Below are 25,476 nucleotides of genomic sequence, written 5' to 3'. Positions count from 1 at the left end.
AAATCACGCTAAGCTTCCTAAAATATGGATGTGCATGTGACATGCATCTTCTCCAAGAATCTTTAGCTGCCAGTAGGATAAAGCCAAACTCCTTTACTTATTCTCCACAACTCACAACACTCTAGCTAGAAGCCATCCCTCTCATTTTATGTTCCATTACTTCCTTACATACCAAAATTCTGCTCCACCTGCTTGAAATATTCATTGCTCCCCAAACCAGGCCTAGCTATTTCTCCTAGTCTTTGTACAATCCATTCTTCCCACTTTGTCTGAAGTCTGTCCATCCACTTCATTTTTTATTTTTATTTATGAAATAAGTATTTGTATAACATAGCACAATTTAAAAACAAAAGATTGCACATGAAACTGCAAACCTACTATGCACAATTTGCTATTCCTTTAAAATATACAATAAAACCATCATGTAAATTTCTTTTTTCTTTTCTCCCCCATCCAAGAGAAAGCTATCATTAGACATATATAAGTATTTATATATATATAATGTATATATATTTATATGTAAAATTAGTCTATTTATCAGTTCTTTCTCTGGAAGCCAATAGCATCTTTTTTTCCATAGGTCCTTTATACCTAATTTGTGTATTTACAATACACAAAAATAACTTACTCAAAGTCATTCTTTAAATAATATTGCAGTTACTGTATACAATGCTCTCTTGGTTCTACTCATTTCACTCTTCTTTATTTCTTGAAAGTCTTTCTAATGTTCTTCTAATGCCACATCTTCCATATTCTTTCCTTGATTGTCCCTAGGTCTTTTCGATGATTGCAAAACTAATTTGACACTTTGACGAATTTAAAAAAATAGATAAATTATGATAATTCAATGTCCAACTTACCCAACTATATTCCTTGAAAACAAGACTTCAATTTTTGTATCCCCATTGCCTAAGACCAATATCCAATAATAGTTGGCACTCAGTTCATTGGTAATGAGAAGGAAGTATTTATTAAACCTATTAAAAGCCTTGGGGCAGCTTGGCGGTATAGTGGATAAGAAAAGGCAGGCTTGGAGTCAAGAAGACTTATCTTCTTGAATGCATATTGGATATTTACTAGTTGTGTGACCCTGGGCAAGTCACTTAACCCATTTCCTCATTTGTAAAATAAACTGGAGAAGGAAATGGCAAGAAGATCACAAACTGGGTTCAAGTCAAACATTATTGAAAATGACTTATATATGCCTTGTGTTATGTGCCACAAAGAATATTTTTATGGGTTTTTTTTAACAAGGCAATGGGATTAAGTGACTTGCCCAAGGTCACACAAGGCTGGTGCTCTATCCACTGTGCCACCTAGATGCCCAGTCATGAAGAATATTAAAGGTGAATAAAGCATGGTCCTTTTCTGTAAGAACCTCCTGATCTAAAATATCTGTTTTCCAAAACATGTTTACATTTTGATCAGGGTAAAATTACAATTTCTTTTACCTTCGAATAGAACTCATAGTCTCTGAATGAATGGTAATTCATTTGGTCTGGAAATGCCTCCTATTTTAATTCAATTCATTTCAAAGAAATGACATCTCTTGACATCTCTTGAATTCAGCCATCTACTAACCCTAAACCAGACCCTTATGCACCTCATGCCTGAACTATTACAATAGCCTTCTAATTAGTTTGTGATACTGGTCTCAGTTTCTTCCTCTTATAACATATAAGATTTCGATGAAATTAGTGTTTCAAAACTTAAAACATTCTACAGACTAGTAAAATATCAAAAAAATATCAACCTCAGACTACTTCAAATTCAGGAGGATGAGTTAATTAAGTGTCCCTTTGAATGGCCATGGAAGATACTGTCATAGATGCCCGGGTCACTAGCAACACTGAGTGTTCAGTATTGTGCCCCAGTTACTTCTGGTACTGATAGGTGAAGTTTAAGAGACTGGAAAAGCAAAACCATACTGAGCCCAAGGCAGGCATGAGGACAAAAATCATGTCTGGGCAATACTGCTGCTTTAATTGTCAAAGACTGCTGTTTCAGCAGAGAAGGGAAACCCTAAATGTCAGCAAATGACAACTGACATGAGGTAAAGCAATAGAATCTTATTAGCTTTCTTCGCTCTCATCTTCTCTCTAGAACTGTTTTTTAAAACTTTTCTGCCTCAGAAACAGCCCCAGGCTACCTGCAAACTCACAGCCTCCTGGGAAAAACAGAATATCACTGAATCTAGAATGGTGAGATAGTGGAAGACTGGAAAGAAGTTCCTTCTGTCAAGTTATAGCTAACTTTTTTTTCCCTCTGTAGTTGATGGGTTGCTATGAAACACAGTAAATATCATGTGATTTTTTTTTCCACACCTGAAAAGATGATCAGTTCAAGAGTAAGAATTCTCATCTTTCCTCAATAATATATCTTATCCTTTATCCAGGACCAACCCAAGAGAAGCTCAGGACTCAAAGCCTTCAAGGAGAAGGGGGAAGGGGTCTAAGGTCCTTCTTTTTATTCCTGTAAAATCAAATGAAAATGAGCAGCAAAAACAGTCTGGAAGGATGTAAAGGGGGGAAGGCGGGAATCACAAAACACAGTTTAGAACATGACTAGTATTGCAAGGATGAAGACAAATCTCACTCTTGTGGCTGGCAAATTAAGGGTGGGAGGTGGTTAGGTTGATTTTAGAAAAAAAGCCCCAGGAGTTTTGAGTCACAGCTCCTCTGGCTAGGAAATAAGAACTCAGGAATTTAAGATTCCTTTAACTGAATGAACCCTCCCATTGTAGTTCTTCAAAATACCATTGGAGGTTAATCATTCTTTCAGTAAAGTATAAGTCTACACCCTGGGTGTGAAGTTTGGATGTATATAAGGCCCAGGAGCCTCTAGCATTGGGATTCTAAACCTGAGTATGATGAACTTTTTTTTAAATGTTTTGACAACTGTATTTCAATATAAATGTTTCCTTTTAAATCCAAAGTATTTATTTTCTATATATTTTAAAGTTTTCAGTGAAGGGGTCTGTGAGTTTCACCAAACAGCCAAAGGGCTCCATGGTACAAAAAAAAAAAAGAATTCCTTCTGTAGGATCAATTAAATATTTGATCAGGGATTCTTGTAAGGACTTGATCAGACCTGGGAATTCCAAGTATATTCTGGGATGGTCCTTTCTGGAATGTCTCCAGGTCAGCTTCCAGTCTAGAGCAACTGGGGGATAAGTAGCTGAATCCCTCACAGAGGTGCCAACCTCATCTTGAGGAACCGGGGGTGTTCAGTTGTGTTCTGAATCCAAAATCCTACTAAAGTCTCCATCTAACTTTCAGTTAGACAAACACTAAAAATCTGGCCTTGATGAATTGCTTTGTTGATTATCTAGATTTAAGAAAGTGATGGAGCAAATATTACTAATACAAATTAAACTTTAAAGTGTATTAAAACTTTTTTTGTTAAGAGACTGGTTGATAAATATTTACCAATATATACCATATAGATCTCTAAGAGAGATGATAAAAGGTGCCTCCATCAAGGGTTCCAGAGCCTGGTACTTTCTGTCTCAAATCCAGAGAGGATACAGGAACAACTATAACCTAAAACAGATGCCACCAGTTCCCTCCTTGCTATAATATGACATCTGGGATGAACTCAGAGATGTCCAAAGTCACCCAAGGACTTTTAGTGTCATTTAATATTAAGCAGAAAGCCCCAGAGGGACAAGTAAGGAGTAGAATAGTCACCTAATCTAGGCTGCATTGGAGGAAGATTGATATTCAAACGTGTTTTTGGCAAGTCCAGAGGCATGAAATTTATTTGGATAGCACCACAAGTTTACTCCCTAGGGTCAAAGCTAGGAGTTATTAGGTTAAGTATTAGGGAGGTACAATAGTACAGAAAAATAATTTTGACACACAGTTAGAAATAGATGGATTTGGTTCTACCTTGTGGATCACTTTATGAGAACTGAACTCCAAATAGGGTTCAATTTCTCTCTTAGTCACCATTAGGCAGTGTTTGGTGCCAGCTAGCCCCAAAGGTTTCTTAATTGTAAAGGAGAAGGTTCCTGTGGGTGATGTTGTGGGGGCCTGTGGATCTGTACTCTTACCACATCCCATCTGTTCTCCTGCATCTGTGGTTGTTCAAATCCTCAAAGTATTCTCACAGCTTAAAGCAGCCAACAATCTGTATGATTCAATGCCTCACAGAGAAAGGGTTTTTTTTTTCCAGTTTCAACCATGCTTTGTTCTTTTTCTCTGCCATCTAGAGACTCTGTTGTGTTCATTTCTGTCCTCATCCCCATTTACCTATTTGACACTTGATTCTATGAAAGATCCCTTTCTTATGTCTTCTCCCTTGACACTGATTCTCATGATTCTCTTCTGGCTTTCCAGACTGATCCTTCTCTGTCTCCTTTTCTCTCTTCTCATCTCTTTGCTGACACCTTAATGAGTATCCCCCAAAGTTCTGATCTAGACCCTCTTATGTGTGTGTGTATGTATGTATGTATGTATGTATATACATGTATATAATTTATTTTGTAGAGTTCATCCATTATCTATATAGGAAACCTCTAAATTTATCGCTCCTTCCAACTTCTTCCTAAACTTCTAGTTCCATATTCCCAACTTCCTGATAAATAGCTAATAATTTTACCTTGATGTCTCACTCAACATTTCTAAAACTACATTCAGCATTTTCTCCCCTATACCTAACTTTTTCTATCTCTTTCTGTTTATCATTCTGCCATTCTCTCAGATTGCTTCTTTGGAGTTCTGACTCCTCCCTCTTTCACGCCACACATCCAATGAATCGCCCAATTACTCATTTGTGTCTCCATATCTCTGTCTCCTCTCAACCAGCTCCTGCAACCAGGTTAGCTCAGACTTCTATTTATTCTCACTTCTACTATTATTAATAGCCTACTAAATTATCCACCAACCTCCAGTCTATCCCCTAACCTTGGAGGCAATGTGACAAAGCAGGAAAGCAACTGGTTTGGGAATTAAAGTTCCTCTGTTCAAAACCTGGCTCTGATTTTAACCACCTGGGCAAACACCTCTCTGAGGTTCAGTTTCTTCATCTGTAAAACAAGAGAATTGAACTACAAGATTTCTAAGATCCCTTCCATCTCTATCTTCATATTGGTCCTATTGTTATTTTCCAATCCATCCTTCATATTGCTATCAAAATGATTTTCCTAACATACTATTTTGACGTCATTTCTCTATTTTAAAAAAATCTATGTAACTTTTATTACCTGCCAAATTAAGTATAAACTTCATACTAGCATTCAAGGTCCTCTAGGAATCATTCAAATCTACCTGTCTGGCCACATTTTATAATAGACCTCTTTGAACAGTTCCACAGAGTTTCTACCACTTTGTTTTAACTTGGTCTCTCTGACCTGTGTTCTTGGCATCCCCAAAGCATTGAATAGATGTTCTCATCTCTTTCCATTTACTGATGTCCCTCTCTTTCATCAAGGCCTAAATCAAATTTACTTTGCCAAAGTTTTCCCTGACACCCCACCACACCCTTGGCCCTCTCCCAGATGAAAGTGATTGTTCTTTCCTCAGATTTCTAATCATCCTTTACCTGAATCTCTCCTTTGCACTTAAGATTTCTCATTGTTATTTAGGTACTAGTTTTCTACCCCCTCCCCTATTTTATTTGATTTAAGCTATTTGAAAGCAAGGGTCTGTCATATCTATCTTTGTGATCTCAAAAACTAACACAAAACCTTGCACATGATAAGAACTAATAAATGTTTATTGAATTGAAACATTCATGAGAGAGGAAATTGTTCATTCATTAAACCTGTGTATTTTTTAAATGTCATATCCTTTAACAATTTAAGGGTTTCTGGGGCAGCTAGGTGGCGCAGTGGATAAAGCACTGGCCCTGGAGTCAGGAGTACCTGGGTTCAAATCCAGTCTCAGACACTTAATAATTACCTAGCTGTGTGGCCTTGGGCAAATCACTGAACCCCATTTTCCTTGCAAAAAAACCTAAAAAAAAATTTAAGGGTTTCTGCTTTCATAGTTTATATTATTTAATAAAAAGTCAGTTTGGGGGATATAAGGTTAAAGATAAATATAATAAATGAAAATTAATTAGCTATATTGTCTTGCCTTACCATAAGCAATGGACATGTTTAATTGTTTGGTTTTGTCTCTGAATATATATTCAGAGTATACTTTTAGTGAATGGAGGGATTGTCTTGGCTCAGAATTTGGGGGCCCCACCCTCCTGTGACCAGGTTTCTAAGCTATAATTTAGTGAAGCAAGTTGAGACCATTTCTCAATCGGTACTAAAAAAGAAAAGAAAAGAAAAAAATAGGGGGGGAAAAACCCTGACATTCTTGTGCTTACCACAATCTATCTAATCCTACCCTCATGAGACTGTACCTCTTCTCTTCCCTATACATCCCTCAGGCCTTCAGGACTTCTTTGAGGCTACCATCATTTACTTTAGTTCAATTTTACCTCTATAAATATGGAGGGAATAATAATAATAATGATGATGATGATGATGATAATAACTATAGTGTGATTTTTTTTCCTCTAGTGCATCCCCTAAGAACTAGACTTGAGTCAGAGACAATGTGGCTTTAATGGACAGATTTGGAATCAGAAAGACCTATATTCAAAGCCATTTACAAGCTTTGGGACAAAGGGCAAATTTCCTTAACCTTTCTAAACCTCAATTTCTTCAACCTTAAAATGTTGATGAACATTTTAATGTTCTTAACAATGTCTGCCTCCAAAGGTTTGATTGAGTTTCAAAGGAGAACCATATATATTATATATTTTTAACTTTAAAACACTTAATATTTATTATTAGTATTATTTCTGAAGTCTGTAACACTCCCCTCCCTCCCAGTAAATATACTTTACTACACCCTCTTTTTAGAATAAGGAATTAGGTTATACTATCTAATCAATATTTCTTTTTTTGTTGATGTTCTTTTAAAAGGCAATGAGATTAAGTGATTTGCCCAAGATCACACAGGTAGGTAATTGTTAAATGTCTGAGGCCAGATTTAAACTCAGGTCCTTCTGACTCCAGGGCCAGTACTTTATCTACTGTGCCACCTAGATGCCCCTTTAATCAATATTTCAGAATGAATCCATTTTCTAAACCTGGCATCCTAATGAAGCAAGCACCACAGATATGGAAACCATGATTTATACATGGACTTAGGACAACAAATGGTCAATTTTCTTTCCCAGAACCAATCATAGGTATTCTTGGTGTTGGATATAGAGTAGTTAGGTGCCAAATGGATAGAGTGGTTAGGCTAGAAATCAGAAAGATCTGAGCTCAAATCCAGTCTCTGATACTTATTAGCTGCATGACCTTGGGCACTAAGTCACTTAACCTCAGTCTGCCTCAACCTCCTCAGCTGTAAAAGTGGGGATAAAAATAGCTAAAGTATTTGGCACATAATAGCTACCAAATAAGTTGTTGTGGAGTACAAATAAATGTAAGCAAATCTCCTCCACCCCACCCCCATCCCCAAATAGGACTGTGGCAAATCTGTTAAATTTTCACTCAAAAATACTAGACCACATTTCTCAGTGTCCTTTGGCAACTCCTGACATGTTAGAATTAGGTATTCATTTTTCTGTTATTAACAGGAATCAGATGAGTGGAACCTCTTAGTAAGCTATACAAAAAGTATGCATTTGGCACATCAGCAATTAAATTACCCAAAAGGTATAATAGCTATTAATCATAGTTAATATGTATACATTTAAGATTTACAAAGCACTTTACATACGTCCAATTTTATCCTCACAACAACCCTAGGAGATAAGGTTCTTTATTCCCATTTTAAAGAAGGGAAAATTTTTTGCATCAGAGGGTAAATGACTTGCCCAAGTCACACAGTGTCCAAGATCAGATTTCAACTAGGGTTCTCCATTCCAAGTTAGTGTTCTATCTATCCACTGTTCTACCTAACTTAGGGACTGATGGCAAAAAGATGAAACTTGGATTTTCCTCAAGGATGTCATGTTGCTGGTAACAGAATATTTTCTAGTTGAAGAGATGGGGAGAAAAAAGAAATGGAGCGGGGCGGCTAGGTGGCACAGTGGATAAAGCACCGGCCCTGGAGTCAGGAGTACCTGGGTTCAAATCCGCTCTCAGGCACTTAATAATTACCTAGCTGTGTGGCCTTGGGCAAGCCACTTAACCCCATTTGCCTTGCAAAAAAAAAAAAAAGAAACGGAGGTCATACAGAAAGGAAGGCAAGTGCTTCCAATTCACAGAGCTAACTAAAACCACAGTTTAATACTTGCAGGATGGAGAAGGTGCCATAGGAGCTACTAAAGAGGCTGGCTAGCTGCCAAGGCATTATATTATTTCATTCAGTTTACAAATAAGAACCTAGATATAGGGGAACTTTCCTTTTTGGACTGTTATGAGGAGAAAGGAAGCAAGAAATTGTCCCCAAAAATGTTTCTAATTTTTGTTTCATTCATTTCTTCTGTTCCAATTAAATTATTTTTATTGATTTTAGTTTGCCTAGGTTTTGTCATTGCTAGCATAATAATAACTGAATATCTAGACTTGAATCTACTTTGGATGTCCCAATTTTAGAATGTCATGGGGGCTAGTCATGATTGAATGACATTTATTTTTAAAATATCCCACTTTTAATCTCAGTAATTCAGTCATTTCATAAATGGAGTAGAAAAAAATGCTACATGGTGACAAATACACATTGGACAATGCAATCCAACCCTTCTCATTTTATAGATGGAGAAACTGAGATCTAGGGAAGTTAAGTGACTTACTCAGGATCATACAGATATCAGAGGTAGGATGTAAAACCAGGTTATAACTCCAGATTCAGTTCACTATGCTAGTAGTCTAGAGTGAGTTGTTTTTTTGTGTGTGTGTGACTTGTTTTAGAGGTATTTAGTAGAAGTCAGACAGTGGCATCAGATCAAGGGAAGAGTCACCAGCACCTACATTCAAATTCTCAGATATTTATTATTATTAATCTCATTTTTATATGTAAAATGGAATTCAACTAGGTAATCTCTATGATCCTAAATAATTCTATAGTGCTAATATATGCTAAATGGTGGGACTGGGTCTTCATTTGATATCTCTCAGACCATGCCAATGCAGATATTAAAGAAATGTTTCCATTAGGTCACAGATGCTTAGGGGCAAAGGAGGTATAAAGGACCTGACAAAACAATCAAGTAGTCCACTGTACTTCATGAACTTCCAAGTACTGAGATATTCCCAGATCTCCAAAAAGATAAATGACAAAGCTGAAATTTGAAAAATAGGAAACCCTCTTAGGGCACCATTGGTGGAGAATGGTATAAAAGGCCTGCTAGGACTGAAGATGGGGCATAGTACTCTCCCTAGCAACCGATGATCCAGTTCTATTACTCTCTTCAATAGTCAATTATCTAGCTCCTACGCCTTCTTTAGGCAATAGCCCACTGGTGAAAAACCTATGTTCAGTCTATGGGAAGGGTCTTCTTCAAGCAACACAGTGCCATAGGAATGAGGGTTACTACCTAGCTAGCAAAGATCAAAGAACAACTGGGCACTGATGCTCTGAAAAGCATCTTATTGTTTTGGTTTTGGTTTTTTTTTAGGTTTTTGCAAGGCAATAGGGTTAAGTGGCTTGCTCAAGGCCACACAGCTAGGTAATTATTAAGTGTCTGAGGCTGGATTTGAACTCAGGTACTCCTGACTCCACTGTGCCACCTAGCCACCCCAAAAGCATCTGATCTTAAAAGAGCCTCAGAGGCCTATTCATGACCTTTCCAGGAGTTACATGCTCAAATGATGGTGGATATTTGATGGTCAATCTATTAATATTAGGAGCCCTCAGAATGCTTCTAACTTCCAAAAGGAAGAAGAGAAGCCCTCAGACCTGTGCAGAGGTTGATGCAATTGCTTTAGGGGGTTATGAACATGTGAAATGCCCAAGGAATAATCAGGTCAACCTAATTGCTAGAGGTGTGGAGAGGTGTTGTGACACCCCCCCCCCCCAGGAAAGGCACATTCTCAGTTATCTTCAGCTGAGTGAGGGACAGGAACCGTTCTCCTGCTCTTCAGGACTGGTCCAACAGAACCTGGAGGTAGAACAGAGTGTAAAGGAAGGGAGCTTATGTGGAGATGAGGAAAAATGACCCTTTCCAGGTCCCTCAATGTGAGGGGAACCCAAAAGAAGTCAACCTTTTGATGAAGTCCAAGTCAGGTCTGATGATTACCAACCCACTAGAGGAGTCATTTCTTAGTTGATTTCCCTTTCAATAGTTCAACCATGTTTGTGTTAACTTTACTCTAAGAATTCAGGACACACTGTAAAGGACACGACAAACACATTGATTTATTCTTTAATGGAGTGATTTTGGGCAAGTGACTTAACTTCCCTAGTTAAATAACCCACTTTAAACAATAATTCATAGGCATTTAAGAATAGAGTAGAAAATACAATATATATTGACAAGTATAAATTGCCCAATCTAATCCAACCCTCTTCATTTTATAGATGAAGAAGCAGATCTAGGGAAGTTAAGTGACTTAACTAGGGTCACATAGATATAACGAAGGTGTTGAACTAGGTGGTCTCTGAGATCCTTTTTAAGTTCTAACTCTATGATTCTATATGATCCTATGACATTTTTATACCCTATTCTCTGTCTTACTGTCAGCTATTAATGCCTAACCACTTGTTAACTTCTATCTAAAAGTCTGGCTCTGCCACATGCTGCCTGGACAAGTTACTTGATCTCTGCTACACATCCAGTCAACCTTCCCAAACTGTTACAGATGTTGATCCACAATGGTGGAAGGAGTTTCCTCACCTGGGAGCCTCCTAGCAGATCAAATCACAGTTTCAAACCAACCCCCATCTATGTACATATTCCAGACATATAAGGCAAACCTAATGAAGTAGTTTGAATGACAGAATTTTTGTCCCCTGAACTAAAAATAAAACAATGGAACACAAAAAAGCAAACCAAAAGAACACTTTGCAAAGATTCCAATTCAAAAGTTAGCTCTGGTAAAAATGCCTACTGGGTGTTTTCACAGCTCATCACAGGTGATTGTTTACATGATGATCTGTCTGCCTCAAAGGTTTATTTCCTGTCCACTATCACTGCCCCTCCTTAAAATATAAAAAAACACAGGTGATAGTCTTGCTGGAATTTCTTAGTGGTTTCATTTTTATAGTGAGCTGTCTTTCACATATGGAGCCTGGTAAAAACAGGATAATCTGGGAAGATTTTGTGCAAAAGGAATTAGATCCAACATGTTTTTACAACAATTCAGAAAATAGGTGACTGCTATCTATACCCATGACACAACACAAATCACAGAACTGTAACTCAGGTCTTCACATTCTGGTGTTTCTAATTTCACTAGGTCATCTAATAAGGTGAATAGTCAAGAGGGTCCCATAATTTTGAGTTAAAACCACATTTATCAAACTATAAATATTATTACTTTTCAATTTTATTTTAAACATTACATACTTTTATGTTTGATATGCATAATCACAACTTATTTACAAGCTGTGTCATGCTTGTAAATCATTTGACCTCTCTGCCTCAGTTTACTCATCTATAAAATGGAGAGAATGATAGCACCCAACTCAAAGGGCTCGTTAATGAAGTCCAAAATAACAGGTATTGTAGCTTTGCAAACGTTAAAGACCCACTTAAATTCTAGTTGTTTTAGCAGCAGCAGCAGCAGCAGGCTGCATTGGTGGAAGGAGTTCCCATACCGGAAGCTCTCCTACATTGAATAAAATCAGGGTCTGGACTCACAAAAAGACTTAAGACATCACAAGCCTGATCTTCAGATCTGAAATTGAGACATCTTTCTTGTTTTCAGATCTGCAACGGACCTTAGGTTTCTCTGTCTGAATTTGAGGTGAAACTAGATAAGATGGACCATTCACAGGGTTAACTGGAGTTTTTATTAGCAGCATCGAATTCTCTAGTCCTCTGAGGACACAATCGGTACCTGACTGGCATGTCTCTATTCTCATTTCCCTAATAAAGGAAACGAGGATTAAAAACAAAAAAGAAAAAAACACACACCCCTTTCTCTTCTCAGTCTGTACAGTTTAGTTGTCTTCTTGTCTTTTCCCCACCAAAGAAGTTTAAAAGCTGGGGTAGGGTGTCAACCCTCCTCCGCATTGTCTACACGGCAGACACATACTGTTTAACGAATAGCTATATATTTTTAAGACAAAAGCCTTTCCTGCCGGGTACGGAAGTAACACTAGAGTAACAATATTATTTCTAATTGGGTCCGGTTGAAGATCCTCCGACCTTAATATTTTCGGGGAAAATGCACCTTGGACTTTAAAGAGCTACGGCAACTTCACCATAGTTGGGCCGAGCGTGGAAAACTGGGTGGGAATACTTGATATTTCCATGGGAGAGTCAGAAACTTGTAAGGAGCCTCTGTGCAGAGCCGGGTTCCACCGAGGCAGAGCATCCGTCTGCGCGTCCCTTCTTCATCCAGTGGGCACGTTTTGCTCGGGGGGGCTCTGAGACCCTCCCCCCGCACTTCCCTTCTCCTTTCCTCCCCGTCACCTCCCCTTCCCACTTTCCCCTAAGGTGTCCCTTCCTCCCTTCGGTCCGTGTTCTGTTGTGGGAGGGAGGCTGAAGACAGGAGGGGGGGGGTTACCGCACTGGCACCCCCCTTTCTAATTCCTCCCTGTCCGCGTAGACCAAAGCGGGGCCGCTTCTGCCTCTCCCGCCCCCACCCCACCCCTTCCCCTTTTTGCATGTTAACGAACCTTCTCACACCAGCACGTGGAGGGTTCGCGAAGGGAGGGGGCTCGCCCTGCCTGCCAGTCTATCTAGTTATCTCTTGCCGACTGGGCTGATCAGCTCTGGGGGAGAAATCCCTTTCCTTTCACACCCCGGCCCTGCCCCTGCCTCCGCCAGTCTCTCGTAGACATGCTGCGGGGAAGGATGCAGGACTCCCCGAACTGCAGCTGAACCGGGGGGCGGTTGGGCTGGGGGTCGGGGAGGGAGGGAGGGGGCGAGCTCCCAGCCCGGCCGCAGAGAAGTGAGTAGGGAGCGAAGGGAAGAGGACTACGCCCCGAGGTGGCCGACCCTCCCTCAATCCCTTCGGGTCAAAGGATCGGTCCCCCTGCACCCCCTCCTCACCATCACCCCCCCGTGGGCCGGAGGGGCCCATGCAGCCCTTAAGGTAAGAGCGCAGAGTCGGAGACGGTGGGGAGGCTGAGGCAGGACGACTTGCGGGGTGAAGGGGAGGGAGGGAACTCGTTCTTCCTCACTTTGTCCCGATCCCAGGTCACCTTGGAGAGAGGACTCGTCCTCCCGGTCCTCCGAGTTTGCAGACAGCCGGGACCGTAGTGGATTCCCAACTAGGATTCTCATCACTGGCCTGTACAGGATCCTCCCCTCCCCGCGCCCCGTCCCCAGCCCAGGCACCCCTTATCACTCAGTTTGGGCTTTGGCTTTTCCCCCCTTGATTTGTGTGTCATTGCTCTGATTAGCTTTTCTTAGTTTTGTTTTTTTCCATTCAAGTGGTGGGGCAGAGTTCTCCCCACCCTCGGGAAAGTAATTCCCCTTTAGCAGTCGGTCACGACGGTGGACTAGACCTTGGATAGAGTCTGTCTGCTAATGTCGGTGGACTGCTGGGTGATGTGTAAGGCTTTTCTCGTCTCGTGCACGACCGGCTTTTGCGTGGCGGCGGCTGCAGCCCACCTCACCTTCGCAGCCGTGGATCCTCCACGAACCCGGCTCTACCGCGGGAAAACCCAGTTGGCCGGCTGGGCGCTGGCCCAAAGTTTCCGTCCTGCCTGCCTTAAGTTCACTGGGGAAGTCCTGAATGCGAGAGGGGCGGGGGTGGTCGGTGTTAGGTGAAGCCCTTCCAGCATCCTGTCAGTGTTGGCGTCTGAGGGTTCTATCCCGTCCTGGCGGGACCGAGGGGAGCTTGGGTCTCCCCCGAAGGTATCCACTACGATCTTGGTTGTCCCAAACTGTAACAGTTCCCCTGGCTTTATAGGAGCGTGCCTGTCAAGGCATCTGCAGCTGACTATCTGCAGCGGGCCGGTGGCATCCCAAGCACCTCATTTGCGAATTCCCAAGCTAGCCCTGTTAGCGGAGGGGTGGGGGTTGGGAGGAACAGGTGTACTTAGGATACTGGGCAAAAGTTGGGGGATGCTTTGCTATGCTCCTTGATTGTAGCATGTTGGAATAATTGCATTGCATTTGCTAAGAGGTAGAATCAATTTTCCCCAAATTGAGCTTTTAATGGGAGCTTGTGAGCTGCTATTATATCGTGTGGTTTAAGGTGGCACTGGATTGCATTTATTTTATAAATTGAATATTTCGAAAAAAAGATTAGGGGAAAACAGCTCCATCTAGCGGAAATTATGAGCCACAAATTCCTTTTAATAATATGTCTGGTACTTACCTCCCCGTCCTTTTGCAAAGTAGGTACAAACTGAGAATATAAACCATGTTGGAATGTTAACTAATAGGCTGGTCCAGAAATAGCGAGTTTCAATTTTGATAATTTTACAAAAAGTCCAATTAATTTGAATAAATTTCAGATATTCTGACATCTTCTGGCCAAGAACTACAAAAGATTATTAAGCAATATTGTACTTTTAACAGTTCAGGACTTAGGGGCAAAGACTGTGGTTTAAAATAGTCCTTGGGGTCTTCTCATTTGACTTTAGGATTCTGAAGAGAGGGAAAAATTAATTATTCATAAAAAGCAACTATCTTCATGCTGATCTGCCGGGGGCTTTTCTAATCTGAAGCTAATGCTTTCCACTTTCCACTTTCAGTGCACAGTTGAACCATTTTTCAGTTTGAAACAGGTTATATTTGGAATTCTTCCCTTATAACTCAAGAAACTTATAGGAGGATTTGAGTAATGGATAAGGGAAAACAAAGGCATTCCTGCCAATTTATGAAGAAAACAATGTTTTTTGAAATAGCAAAGTAAAATCCTTTGCAATATGACAAGTGTAGTTTTCTTCTATTGCTCAATTTTCTCTGTTGTTGATTGCATGCTTAATATTATAATCCAAGTTTTACTGCCACATGTAGTTAGAGGAGAGGAATAAGCCCTTAAGGAATTTCTCAGAGGGAAATAAGCTATATAAGGAATTGAACTCAAATGTTACTGAGAACTATTTTGCAGGATGAAAAAGAGAACAAAGTTTCCGGTTTGGTAGTACAGCATTTGAACTCGATAGAACATTCCTCTGTAATTATATTTTAATGCCTTCTTTCAAACAAGATGATAGTAGCAATGAGTTAGACTATCCCTTATTTGGAAAGGCATGTCAGAGTCAGTCATGGATAGAACCTAACACACTTTCACAAACCCATCTCCAATTAGGTCCTTCACTTCCTTATACTGTGAAAAGCAGTTAAGAATGACAGATCAAATGGATCATTTCAGGTATTCATTATAAGGAATATTAGAAATGAGTCCTACTGTCAATACATATTTTAATACAACATAGACCAAACTTAAATGAAAATATTCAATATATTGAATAATAATTCAGAAATATTCAAATGATTAAAACTACAAAAGAATTATTTTTCTTACTTCAGTGAAACTCTGAGGGATTGACTATCTTTGAAGTCAATTATACTAGAACTTGACTTATAATAAATATCCTATATGGGAAGAATAAATAAAAAAGTGGGATCCTATCTTTCCTAAATGGAATTGTAACTGAAGAGGGCTTCTAAACTCTTCTACCTGCCTTTGTCCATTAAGCTCTTCAGATCAGATCCACCTTCCTCTTTCTTCTTTTGACAGTGTGAGGGGATCAGTTTCAGCTTTCCACCCTTTAGCAACAAAGTGCCAAAAAAAAAAAAAAACAGTGAGTAGGACATTTTCCACCAGGTCCAAGACCCCTGTTACCCCAAAACTACATAAACAGATAAGATGGAATGGGAAATCTATTCCTCCCCTACAGACTAATATAACTTTTAAAGGGCTAGATAGTCATTTATCCCAGACTTTTCCTCTGAAGGGAAAATTTTCATTAAACTGATGTAATCAAACCTGTTAAAATAGGTTCAAGAAGACAGAAATAACCCTTATGAGGATTCTAGATTTTTATGAAGCCATAAATCAAAAGAAATGTTAGTAAAAATGGAGTCTATGTATATACATATATATGTATACATATATATATAATTTTTGAAGCATTCCTTACAAGTCTACAGCTGTTTTGCTCATTTAGGAACTTAAAAATGTATTGATATTGCCTAAGTTGACTATTAGATTTTTATTGACTTATTAAATTTAAAAGCATAGTTTAATTAAATTTATGCTATTTTATATTTTCATAATATATAAATATATTTCTTTACTTTTGAGTAATTTAGTGACAAATGAAGCTGCAAGTTGCTGTCTAGTAAAGTTAAAATAATCATCTTCCCATTAGATTAAAAATAATCCCTAGAGCCTTAGCACAAAGTCACTGCTTAATCAATATTTGTCTGATTGAATCTAGTGTAGTCTTATAAGACATAGGCAAATCTTTGAGAACAGAAGCTGTAAACAATATGAAAAAGCTAAGGAAGTTATTATGGTATTTGGACTTAGCGTTTTCTATAGTGACAAGCAAACACAGACATGAGCCTTTTTTAGAAAAAAGAGCTGAAGTAGAAAGGAGAAAAATGAAACAAAAATGATTGACTTGTCATATGGAACTTTAATCCAGTCATCCTTGTTTTCTGAGCTATCACCATCACTTGTTTCTGCTTCTTCTGATGAAACATCTATCTGAAAATTCAAGATTTTCTCACATTGAGATAAATTTATATGCCCATGTAATCAATAATTAATCATTTATTAAGTGCCTACTCTGCCAGACACTATGTGAAATGATAGTGATAGTTTACAATCTAATCCATACAATATCTAGTTCAAGATTGTGTCAGTCCAGACACAAATTCCTATTACAAGCTGGAGGAAATAAAGAAATTTTCATCAGGAGAGAAGCCTAAGGAATAATAGAATGGAAAGACCCTGATACTCTATTGTAGGAGGGAAATACTTGACACAAACCTGATTGCATTCTTGAACTAAATGCCTACAAGTTTTCTCCAGTGTCTGGCATTTTAAAATGGCTCACCAATATTAAATCCCAGATGTCTCCATTTGTTTGTCATCTAGTTAAATGCAGTGGCAAAAATTGGTTAACAAGTTATGTAATTATAGTTGTATTTTTTAAAATAAAAATCTTAATTATAGAATTACAGAAAAAAACTATAATCCTATTATGGAAGTTTGAGTTAAAAACTGGGTTTTAACTCCAACTCAGCTATCACCCAGCAGTGACCTTGGGCAAATCACTTAAAATCATGGAACTTTAGAGATGATTTAGCTTTGGGGTATGGTAAGATCCCAGATGCAATAATAGATGCAAAGCACTTTGTACACTTTAAAGGGCTCTATAAATGCCAGTTGTTGATGGTGGTAGTGGTAGTGGTATTAATCATCTACAGTCACCAAATGTCTACTCCAGTGATGGCTTCCTTCCCTGAACCATCTATTACACTTCAACTGAGCTCAGGGAATGTTTATAAGAACCTTTCAGGCATGTGCTGAGAAATGTTTAACAGCCTAGCTCTTGAAGAAGAAGAAAAACAATAATTAAAATATATATATATATATATATATATATATATATATATATACACACACACGTACACACAAATATACTTTTAAGTTTAATTTACACTAGTGCCACTTTCTTAAGTCTAACAATCAACAAAACAATAATTCAAGCCCTGATTTGGTATTCATTGTTTTCTGAGGTATAAATGCTTACAATAAAAATTTCAACAATGAATTCTGCCAACTAGGTAGACCTGGCTCCTGCATACCCCTAACAATTAAACCAATATTTGGATAGGAATGCTTTCTGAAGAACTCATATATAAAGGAGCACCTACCAGTTCCCAAGGCAGTCCAACCTGATGATATCATTAAAAAACAGGGTTGTTCCCTAGGATATATATCCTATTACAGTAATATATGATTCATGATAATTATCCTTTGTACTCTTATTTCTTTGAATTGTCAACACTATCTTCTGTAGGACAATATATTCTGTTCTACAGTGTTCATGTCTTTTTCAGTATTTCTGATTTTAAAAAAACTGGTCCTGCTGTTATCATAAAGTTTATGATTCCTTTCCCTACACACATTTGGCTTTCCATCTTTAACTACAATGCTTCATTGATTCTTCTTTGTACAAACTCCATTACCTGTTCATATTCCAGGTCCAAAAGAGGTTTGCACAAAGAATGTCTACAGGGCAAATGGTATGATGGTCCCAGTAATTTTAAGACTTCCTGCAAGCATGCATTTTCAGTTATCGACAAGAATCTAGAGGAATAAATGGTTCTTGCAAGAACCATCTTACATTCAAGCATGTGTTTGTCCATCCAACTAACATTTGGAAATGCATACTTCATTTAACAGTACTTGAAAAAATCTTCTCTCCCCTTCAGAATAACTTTAAAGTGTGGGAATGCTTCTTTGTTAAAAACTGGTCTCATGTTACTGATGGAGAAAAAAAATGGGGGGGGGAAGCACCTAGTCACAGGGAATTATAGAAAACCTCTCAGTGCATTGTTAAGTTAAAAAGGCTACTACTCAATCCATGATCTTATAGACTTGATAGAAATCAATGACTCATTTGTATAAATGATCAAAATATTTAAGAAAATATTTAATTCACCTTTTGGAAATCTATTAATATGACAATTATTCCAAATTCTGATAGATTTTTTTCCAATAAGAAATCATACTTTCTTTTAGCTGCCTTTTTTGCTCTTGCTAATGGCAGGAATAACATTTGGAGTTAGAGGATGTTAGATCAAATACAGGTACTCTTAGTCAGATGACCTTGGACAAGTCTCTTTATCCTCTGACCCTCTATTTCATTATCTGTAAAATTAGGGGGTTGGAGTAGGTAATGACTAAGGATGCTTTTAACTCTAAATCCTATGATCCCATTAATTCAAGGTTATAGGGCCAGGAAAGAACTGATATCTATTGCTTTCCTCTCACCTCTGAAACGTTTAGATTTTTCTCAAATTTTTGTTCTGGGGATTGTGAACAAAAAAAAGAACATGATTTCTAATGAAATAAATGAATGCTTCTTTTAATATAGTCTCAATTTCCAGTATTATCATACCAAGGTAACTAATAGAAAGATGTCTAATAATCTGGAAATTGGGAATTCGACAGAAGTGCACAAAACTCTTGTTTCTCTTGTGAAAACTTGATAGCAGAAATAGAATTGGCCTTTGTAGCAGAGATATGTATTTTGTTGTTTGTCCTCAGTGTACTAGAATTACAATAATCTGATATTGTAGCTACTCCTATAGATTTGTGATCTAATCAATTTAGAAGTTCCCTAAAGTGATTCAGATTGCAACCCACCCAATTCCTGCCATGACAAGCTCTATAGGTTGTTCTAACACATGCATGTCATCCTTTATCTACTTGAGCTTATTGTGTAAGGCTCAAAGTAAGGCCAAATTTGTAAATGGTTCCAGAGCTCTTCAAGAATACTCTGCAGTATACTAGGGCCTGTTTCAGTCAGTCAACAAGTGTTTTAAGATGTTCCAGACACAGGATTAAGTGCTAAAGTTGCAAAGAAAATCAAACACAGTCCCTGCCCTCAGAAAGTTCACATTACAACAGATAACTATAGGTGGTTTTACATTCAAATATTCTTCTTGCATGATTTTTTTTTAGTTTTTTTGCAAGGCAAATGGGGTTAAGTGGCTTGCCCAAGGCCACACAGCTACGTAATTATTAAGTGTCTGAGACCGGATTTGAACCCAGGTACTCCTGACTCCAGGGCCCATGCTTTATCCACTCCTCCACCTAGCCGCAACCTTCTTGCATGATTTTTAAAAATCATTAAGTGAAGGTTCAAGAATAACAAGAACTTTTTTTTATCAGTACTTCAATGGACATGAATATTGGTTCACATTATTCTAGATAAAATTCTATCCATTTCCTCTTATTCTATTCAAATATTTCTGGAAATTCATCATAGAACAGATACCAGGACACTAGATGCCTCCCTTTGGTTCTTTTAATATTTCATACACCAATGCAATAATTAGACTATTCATCATTTATTCCTCATTCTTGATACAAAACAACCTTACCTCCTTTTCATGCCTTTCATGGCCTTGATGATGCTTTCCACAACTCTTCTCATTTAAATTATTTTTGGTAATGTTGGAGCCAACTCATAGCCCCTGCGTGTATTTCCTTTATCCTTGGGGTCACTTGGAGGTATGATTCTTCTTCGACTAGAATGTTCAATAATTTATGCTATGTTGCATAACTGGGAGAATCTTTAGGATCTGAGCATAGTTATTATTCTAAAAATTTGCCTCATCCAAAATGTTTCCACTTTTGTAGGAAGGGTGTTTGGGAGTAGGAGGGAAACAAAGTTTTGGGGCAAAAGAAAAAAGGAAGGAAGATAACTACATATTAAGTGCCTATGATTTCTAGGCACTGTTCTCAATTCTTTACAAATATTGTATCATTTGACCCTCACAACAACCCCATGAGATAGGTGCTACTATGAACACTATTTTACCCTTGAGGACAATGAGGCAGACAATGGGGAAGTGACTTTCCCAGAGTCACACAGGTAGTGTCAGAGACTAGATTTTAATTCAAGTTTTTTTTTAATTCCAGGCCCAGCTCTCTATCCACAAACCACATGCCAGACTTTAGATTTCTCATTATATCTTCTGCAGCTTCAGATCTATAAATAGCATCAACATTATAATGAGAATAGCATTATAATTCATTGTATAATAATGGACATAATTTGAATAAAAGTTCTCATCTAAGATGTAAAGAAAGTTTGTCTTGTCTGATAAGGAACTTTGAAATTTGCCAAATGTCAAAAAATCTGTAGAGTATACATATATACATATATATATATATATATATATATATATATATATAGCCTGAGTATCAGATGTATAGCTACCCTGTTAACACAGTTCTATATTAGTTGAATAGCATTTTGCCTGTAGAGAGTAGCAGATATTTGCTCTTTCCTCTAGAATGACTTTTTTAACCTTCCTCTTCTTTCCCTTCTTCTCTCAACTATTTTCCCTTACTCCCCCAACTCATCACTCACCCCCATATCCCAGGCAGCTGGGGAATCTTCTGTATTTTAGCTCTGTATTAGCCATTCTAAACAATTTTGAATGTGATGAATAACATGACTGTCCATTCTTCTTGCTAAATGTCTGTGGTATTCAAGCTTGGCACCAATATTGTTCACTAATCCAAATATTCCAGCACTCTTCTGGTTTAGACACACATAAACTCACTGTCATTTAAAACAATTGCCATGAGTAGATAAACAGTTCAGAGATGGTTATAATCACAAGAACATTTCCTAATGGTGATAGGTAAATACTGTATATCCATTATCCTCAATGGTTTAAATAAAAATTCATGTTCTCTCTATGTCCTAGGTGCTGGATGTGGTAACATTAATGATTATACTATTCAGTGCTTAAGAGTTTTATGGAGTGATTTTATAAGCTGTGGCAAAATTACAGTCTAAGACAATGTGAAATAGTAGCTAGAGAGTTGATTTTGGAACCAAGAAGACCAGGATTCAAGTCTTCTTCTGATACATATGATTTTGTGACCTAAAACAAGTTATTTACTTCTCTAGATAACTCTTTTAAAACTATAAAATTGTAAAAAAAGTTGCTAGCAGGTCTTGATAATGAAAGTTTCCCCATCTGGATTTATCCACATCAGTAAAATGGTATAATCATTTCAGTTATTAGAGAAGAAATTTTTATTTATCATCTCAAACTTGAATTCTCAATCTTAAAATGATGGTTTGTATTTGTGACATTTTTCCCCTGAGGAAATCCAGAAACTTAGTCCATGAAACCATATGTACTCCTAAAGATAGTTTTATTCTTTCGTACCTTAATAATTGAGTAAGTTGATGAGGAAAATGAGTGTTACAAACCAATTAGTCACTGGGCAAAGGATATTTCAGGGAGACCATTGAATTGTGGAACTAAAAGAAAACTTCTAATCCGACTAACTCCACTATTTTTCAGATGATAAATCTTAGATCCAGAAATTTCACATTTTTAGTAACAGAATTAGGACCAGACCCCAATCTCTGAATCATAACTCAGTGTTCACTATGTTATACCATACCAAAAATCACATCTTTGAAACTGTTACCTTAATTCGCTCAGCCAATCAATCACCACATACTTATTAGATTCTTACAATGTGCTCTGTCCCAGAATTGTAATTATGCAGGATACAAAAGAAGGTTAAGAAATTAGTCCCTACCCAAAGAAGAATCTAATTGGTCCATACTGGAAGCAGTATTCACATCTCTTGAGAGCTTTCCAATTTATTATTTTATTATTTTTAGGAAGATACTGTTACCATAATAGAGATATCTGTGACAGAGAAGAATATGTAAGATTAACAATGTTGGACCCTCATTTGGTTTATCATGAAAGATATGTGGGAGGACCATACTTCCAGTGTATATAACATCATCTGTCTAATACTGTAAGATATTTAAAGGTTAACTTAAAAGTTACTGTCTGGTTTAGGTACTGCTGAGTTTTTTATAAAGTATATTGTAGATTACTCATTCTTATATTATCCTTATCACTACTCTCTTCTCACTGTAGGACTGTCCTGTGTACATAATATCCAAACTACTGCCAAATTAATCTTCTTAATTCAATTCATCAAGCATTTATTAAGAAATATACATCACCATTGGGATGATTTTTGAAGCCATTGTAGTGGGAAATCTTGCTAAACTAGAAAATTTAGAGAAAGTAGAGAAGACATCTGTATTTAGGGGATGGAGGGAAGAGTAGAAGTCAATAAAGAAAAGAGAAGGTGAGTGATCAGAGACATAAAGGGAGAATCAAATATTTAAAGGGCTATTTCATGGAAGTGTGATTAATATTCCGTTTGGCTTTATAAGTAAGATCTAAGAACAATGAATAGAAGTTACAAAGAGGCAAATTTAGGCATATCAGGAAAATACTTTTTACCCATTAGAGTATCCTCAAAGTCAAAGTGAGTTTTTGTTTGCTTGGCTTCAAATCTTAAAAGCTAGATCTTGATGACCATTCTTTGAGTGGGTCTGGAGATGATCACTAGGGTCCCTTGCAGCTTTGAAATTGTTCTTCTTTGAGAGAGAAATGTCATCCAGGTCATGATGTGAATGAGTATCTAGAAGGGAAAGGGAAGAATAATCAACAGTACTAAAAACTGCAGAGTTCAAAGAGTGAAAAGAGTTGGGGGTGGGGTGGGTGGGAAGAACAATAGTTTGAGAACATCAGGGTGAACAGTAGTTTAAGATGGGAAGACAAACATATTTGTGAACAGTACAAAAGAAGGAATGATGAAGATTAAAAAGAGAGAAAAAGTTGATGATGCAGGGTTCTGGAGGCTACAGGAAAGAATGGATTTAAGGACCCAGAAAGAATTACATTTTGCAAAGGTGGCCTCTTCATCATCTAAGGGTAGTTGTATGTTAGAAAACTTAACTGATAAAAATAAGGCATTTTTGAGTTATAAAGAAGAACAATTAAGGGAACTTTTACCATTATCTTTATCTTGGCAGTAAAACAAAAAACATGGTTATCCACATTTGGAGTAGATTTAGGGAACTGAAGAAAATGAAGATGATATAGAGAATTTACAACAGTGATATGTAATAGTGAGCTCATAGAAAAAGAATCAAAAGATCTCCTTTCAATAGCAAAGGGCGAACCAAATGAGACCAGAAAGTATAAATTGCTTGTACTTGGTCATTATGGTTTCATTATTTCCTTCTATGATCTTTGAAAATTCAGGAAAAGGAATTGGGGGGGGGAAGGTGGGAGGTTGGGGTAACTGAGCATTGTGAATGGTGATAGGACAGTAAATGGTCAGAATATATTATTTGTTTACCCAAAATAACTCTGGAGAAGAGGAAATGCTATCTTTTTTTTGCCAGAAAGGCAAACTGAGGATCAAAGAGACTACTGTATGATATGCCCAATAGTAGTTCAAAGTATAGTACTAAGGTCTTCCAAGACCTACCTGCTCCAATGTTGCTGACTTTTCTTTTTACCTCAATATAGTGTGTAGGTACATTTTCTTAGGTGGGAAATAAACATCGCTACTTTTTCTAAATCCTCTGGTTTAGCAAGATTTTCTACTACAGTGGCTTCAAAAATCATCCCAATGGTAATGCACATTTCTTAATAAGTGGTGGAGGTGAAAGCAGTGTTGAAATGGCAAAGAATAGGAATAAGACTGGGTAATCAAGATTAGGTAGAAGAGCAGATTTAAAAATGGGGGAAGTTGGAATGACTTTGTGGTCAGATAATGTAAATTCAAAATCTAATGTCTTGGAGGTTTTGAATGATGCCAAAGCGTAAGGCGTGGCTGTCCTCAAAGAGTGATGAAGTAGAGTGGAAAATTGAGTAACAGGGAGGGGTTTTAAAATATATCCTCAGTGTAAATGCCCAAGTCATGATTATTCAAATAAATATTGAAATCCCTGAAGATAGCTGTCGGGGTGGGGCAGCTAGGTGCTGTAGTGGATAACCTGAGTTCAAATGTGGCCTCAGACACTTAATAATTACCTAGGGCAATTGACCTTGGGCAAGTCACTTAACCCCATTTGGCTTGCCAAAAAAAATAGATAGCTGTAGGGAATGGAATAGAGGGGAAGAGTGCAAATCAAAAATCATTCAGGAAAATGGAAAATTATATAAACGGTTAGTATATGACAGCCTTATCCCTCTTTACCACCTTGCACAAAATCTCAGTCCAGACAAACTGGTCTATTTAGTACTACTATTAATAGAAATACACTAATTTGTCAAGCTTGAATGTATATAGCTTTCAAATGGAGTCTAGAAAATCAAAAGCATCATTTAAAAATATCTTCTATTCCCATAGCATATATATATATATATATACACATATATATATATATATAAATATATACTGAAAGAGCTTTTAAATGTTATTTGGAAATTACAAGTCTATACCATGTAGATTACATTCTACCATTTTATCTATATAAACATATTAATCATAATCTAGAGACAATATATAGCATATGGATAGATATACTGAATTGAATAAAGTAGCAAACTATTAAAATTAAGCATTTTAAGGAAAAAAGCTACCTAAGCTTTTAAAAACAACCATCAAAGAAGCATTTATTAAGTCCTTGTTTTGTATCTGACACTGTGCTAGATATTAAGGATACAAATATAAAAGATTTCCAAATAAGCAAATATAAACTATATAGGAAATACATTACCACTTGATATGATGGACTAATCTCTGGGTGAATAAGAAAAAGGCCTTTTCAAAGAGATACTATTTGAACTTTAGTCTTGATGGGATCTGGGCTCCAGAGAGTTAAAGGGAAAAAGAGAAGTTCAGGTATG

At 37.5% G+C, this 25,476-nt stretch overlaps 1 protein-coding gene across 1 annotated transcript in view; it reads left to right on the top strand.

Annotated features, from left to right (window-relative positions):
- The first annotated feature begins 12,970 nt into the window (after positions 1–12,970).
- RGMA (repulsive guidance molecule BMP co-receptor a) overlaps positions 12,971–25,476 on the top strand; it is a 46,758-nt gene continuing 34,252 nt past the window's right edge. Inside the window, exon 1 of the mRNA XM_074234160.1 lies at positions 12,971–13,162. Coding sequence (XP_074090261.1) covers positions 13,149–13,162 — 14 coding nt within the window. The 5' untranslated portion in view covers positions 12,971–13,148. The remainder of the gene's footprint in view (positions 13,163–25,476) is intronic.

This window comes from Macrotis lagotis, chromosome 4, assembly GCF_037893015.1.
Source record: "Macrotis lagotis isolate mMagLag1 chromosome 4, bilby.v1.9.chrom.fasta, whole genome shotgun sequence".
In the NCBI taxonomy this organism is placed as follows: Eukaryota; Metazoa; Chordata; class Mammalia; order Peramelemorphia; family Peramelidae; genus Macrotis; species Macrotis lagotis.
This window is presented reverse-complemented; position numbering and strand designations above follow the sequence as displayed.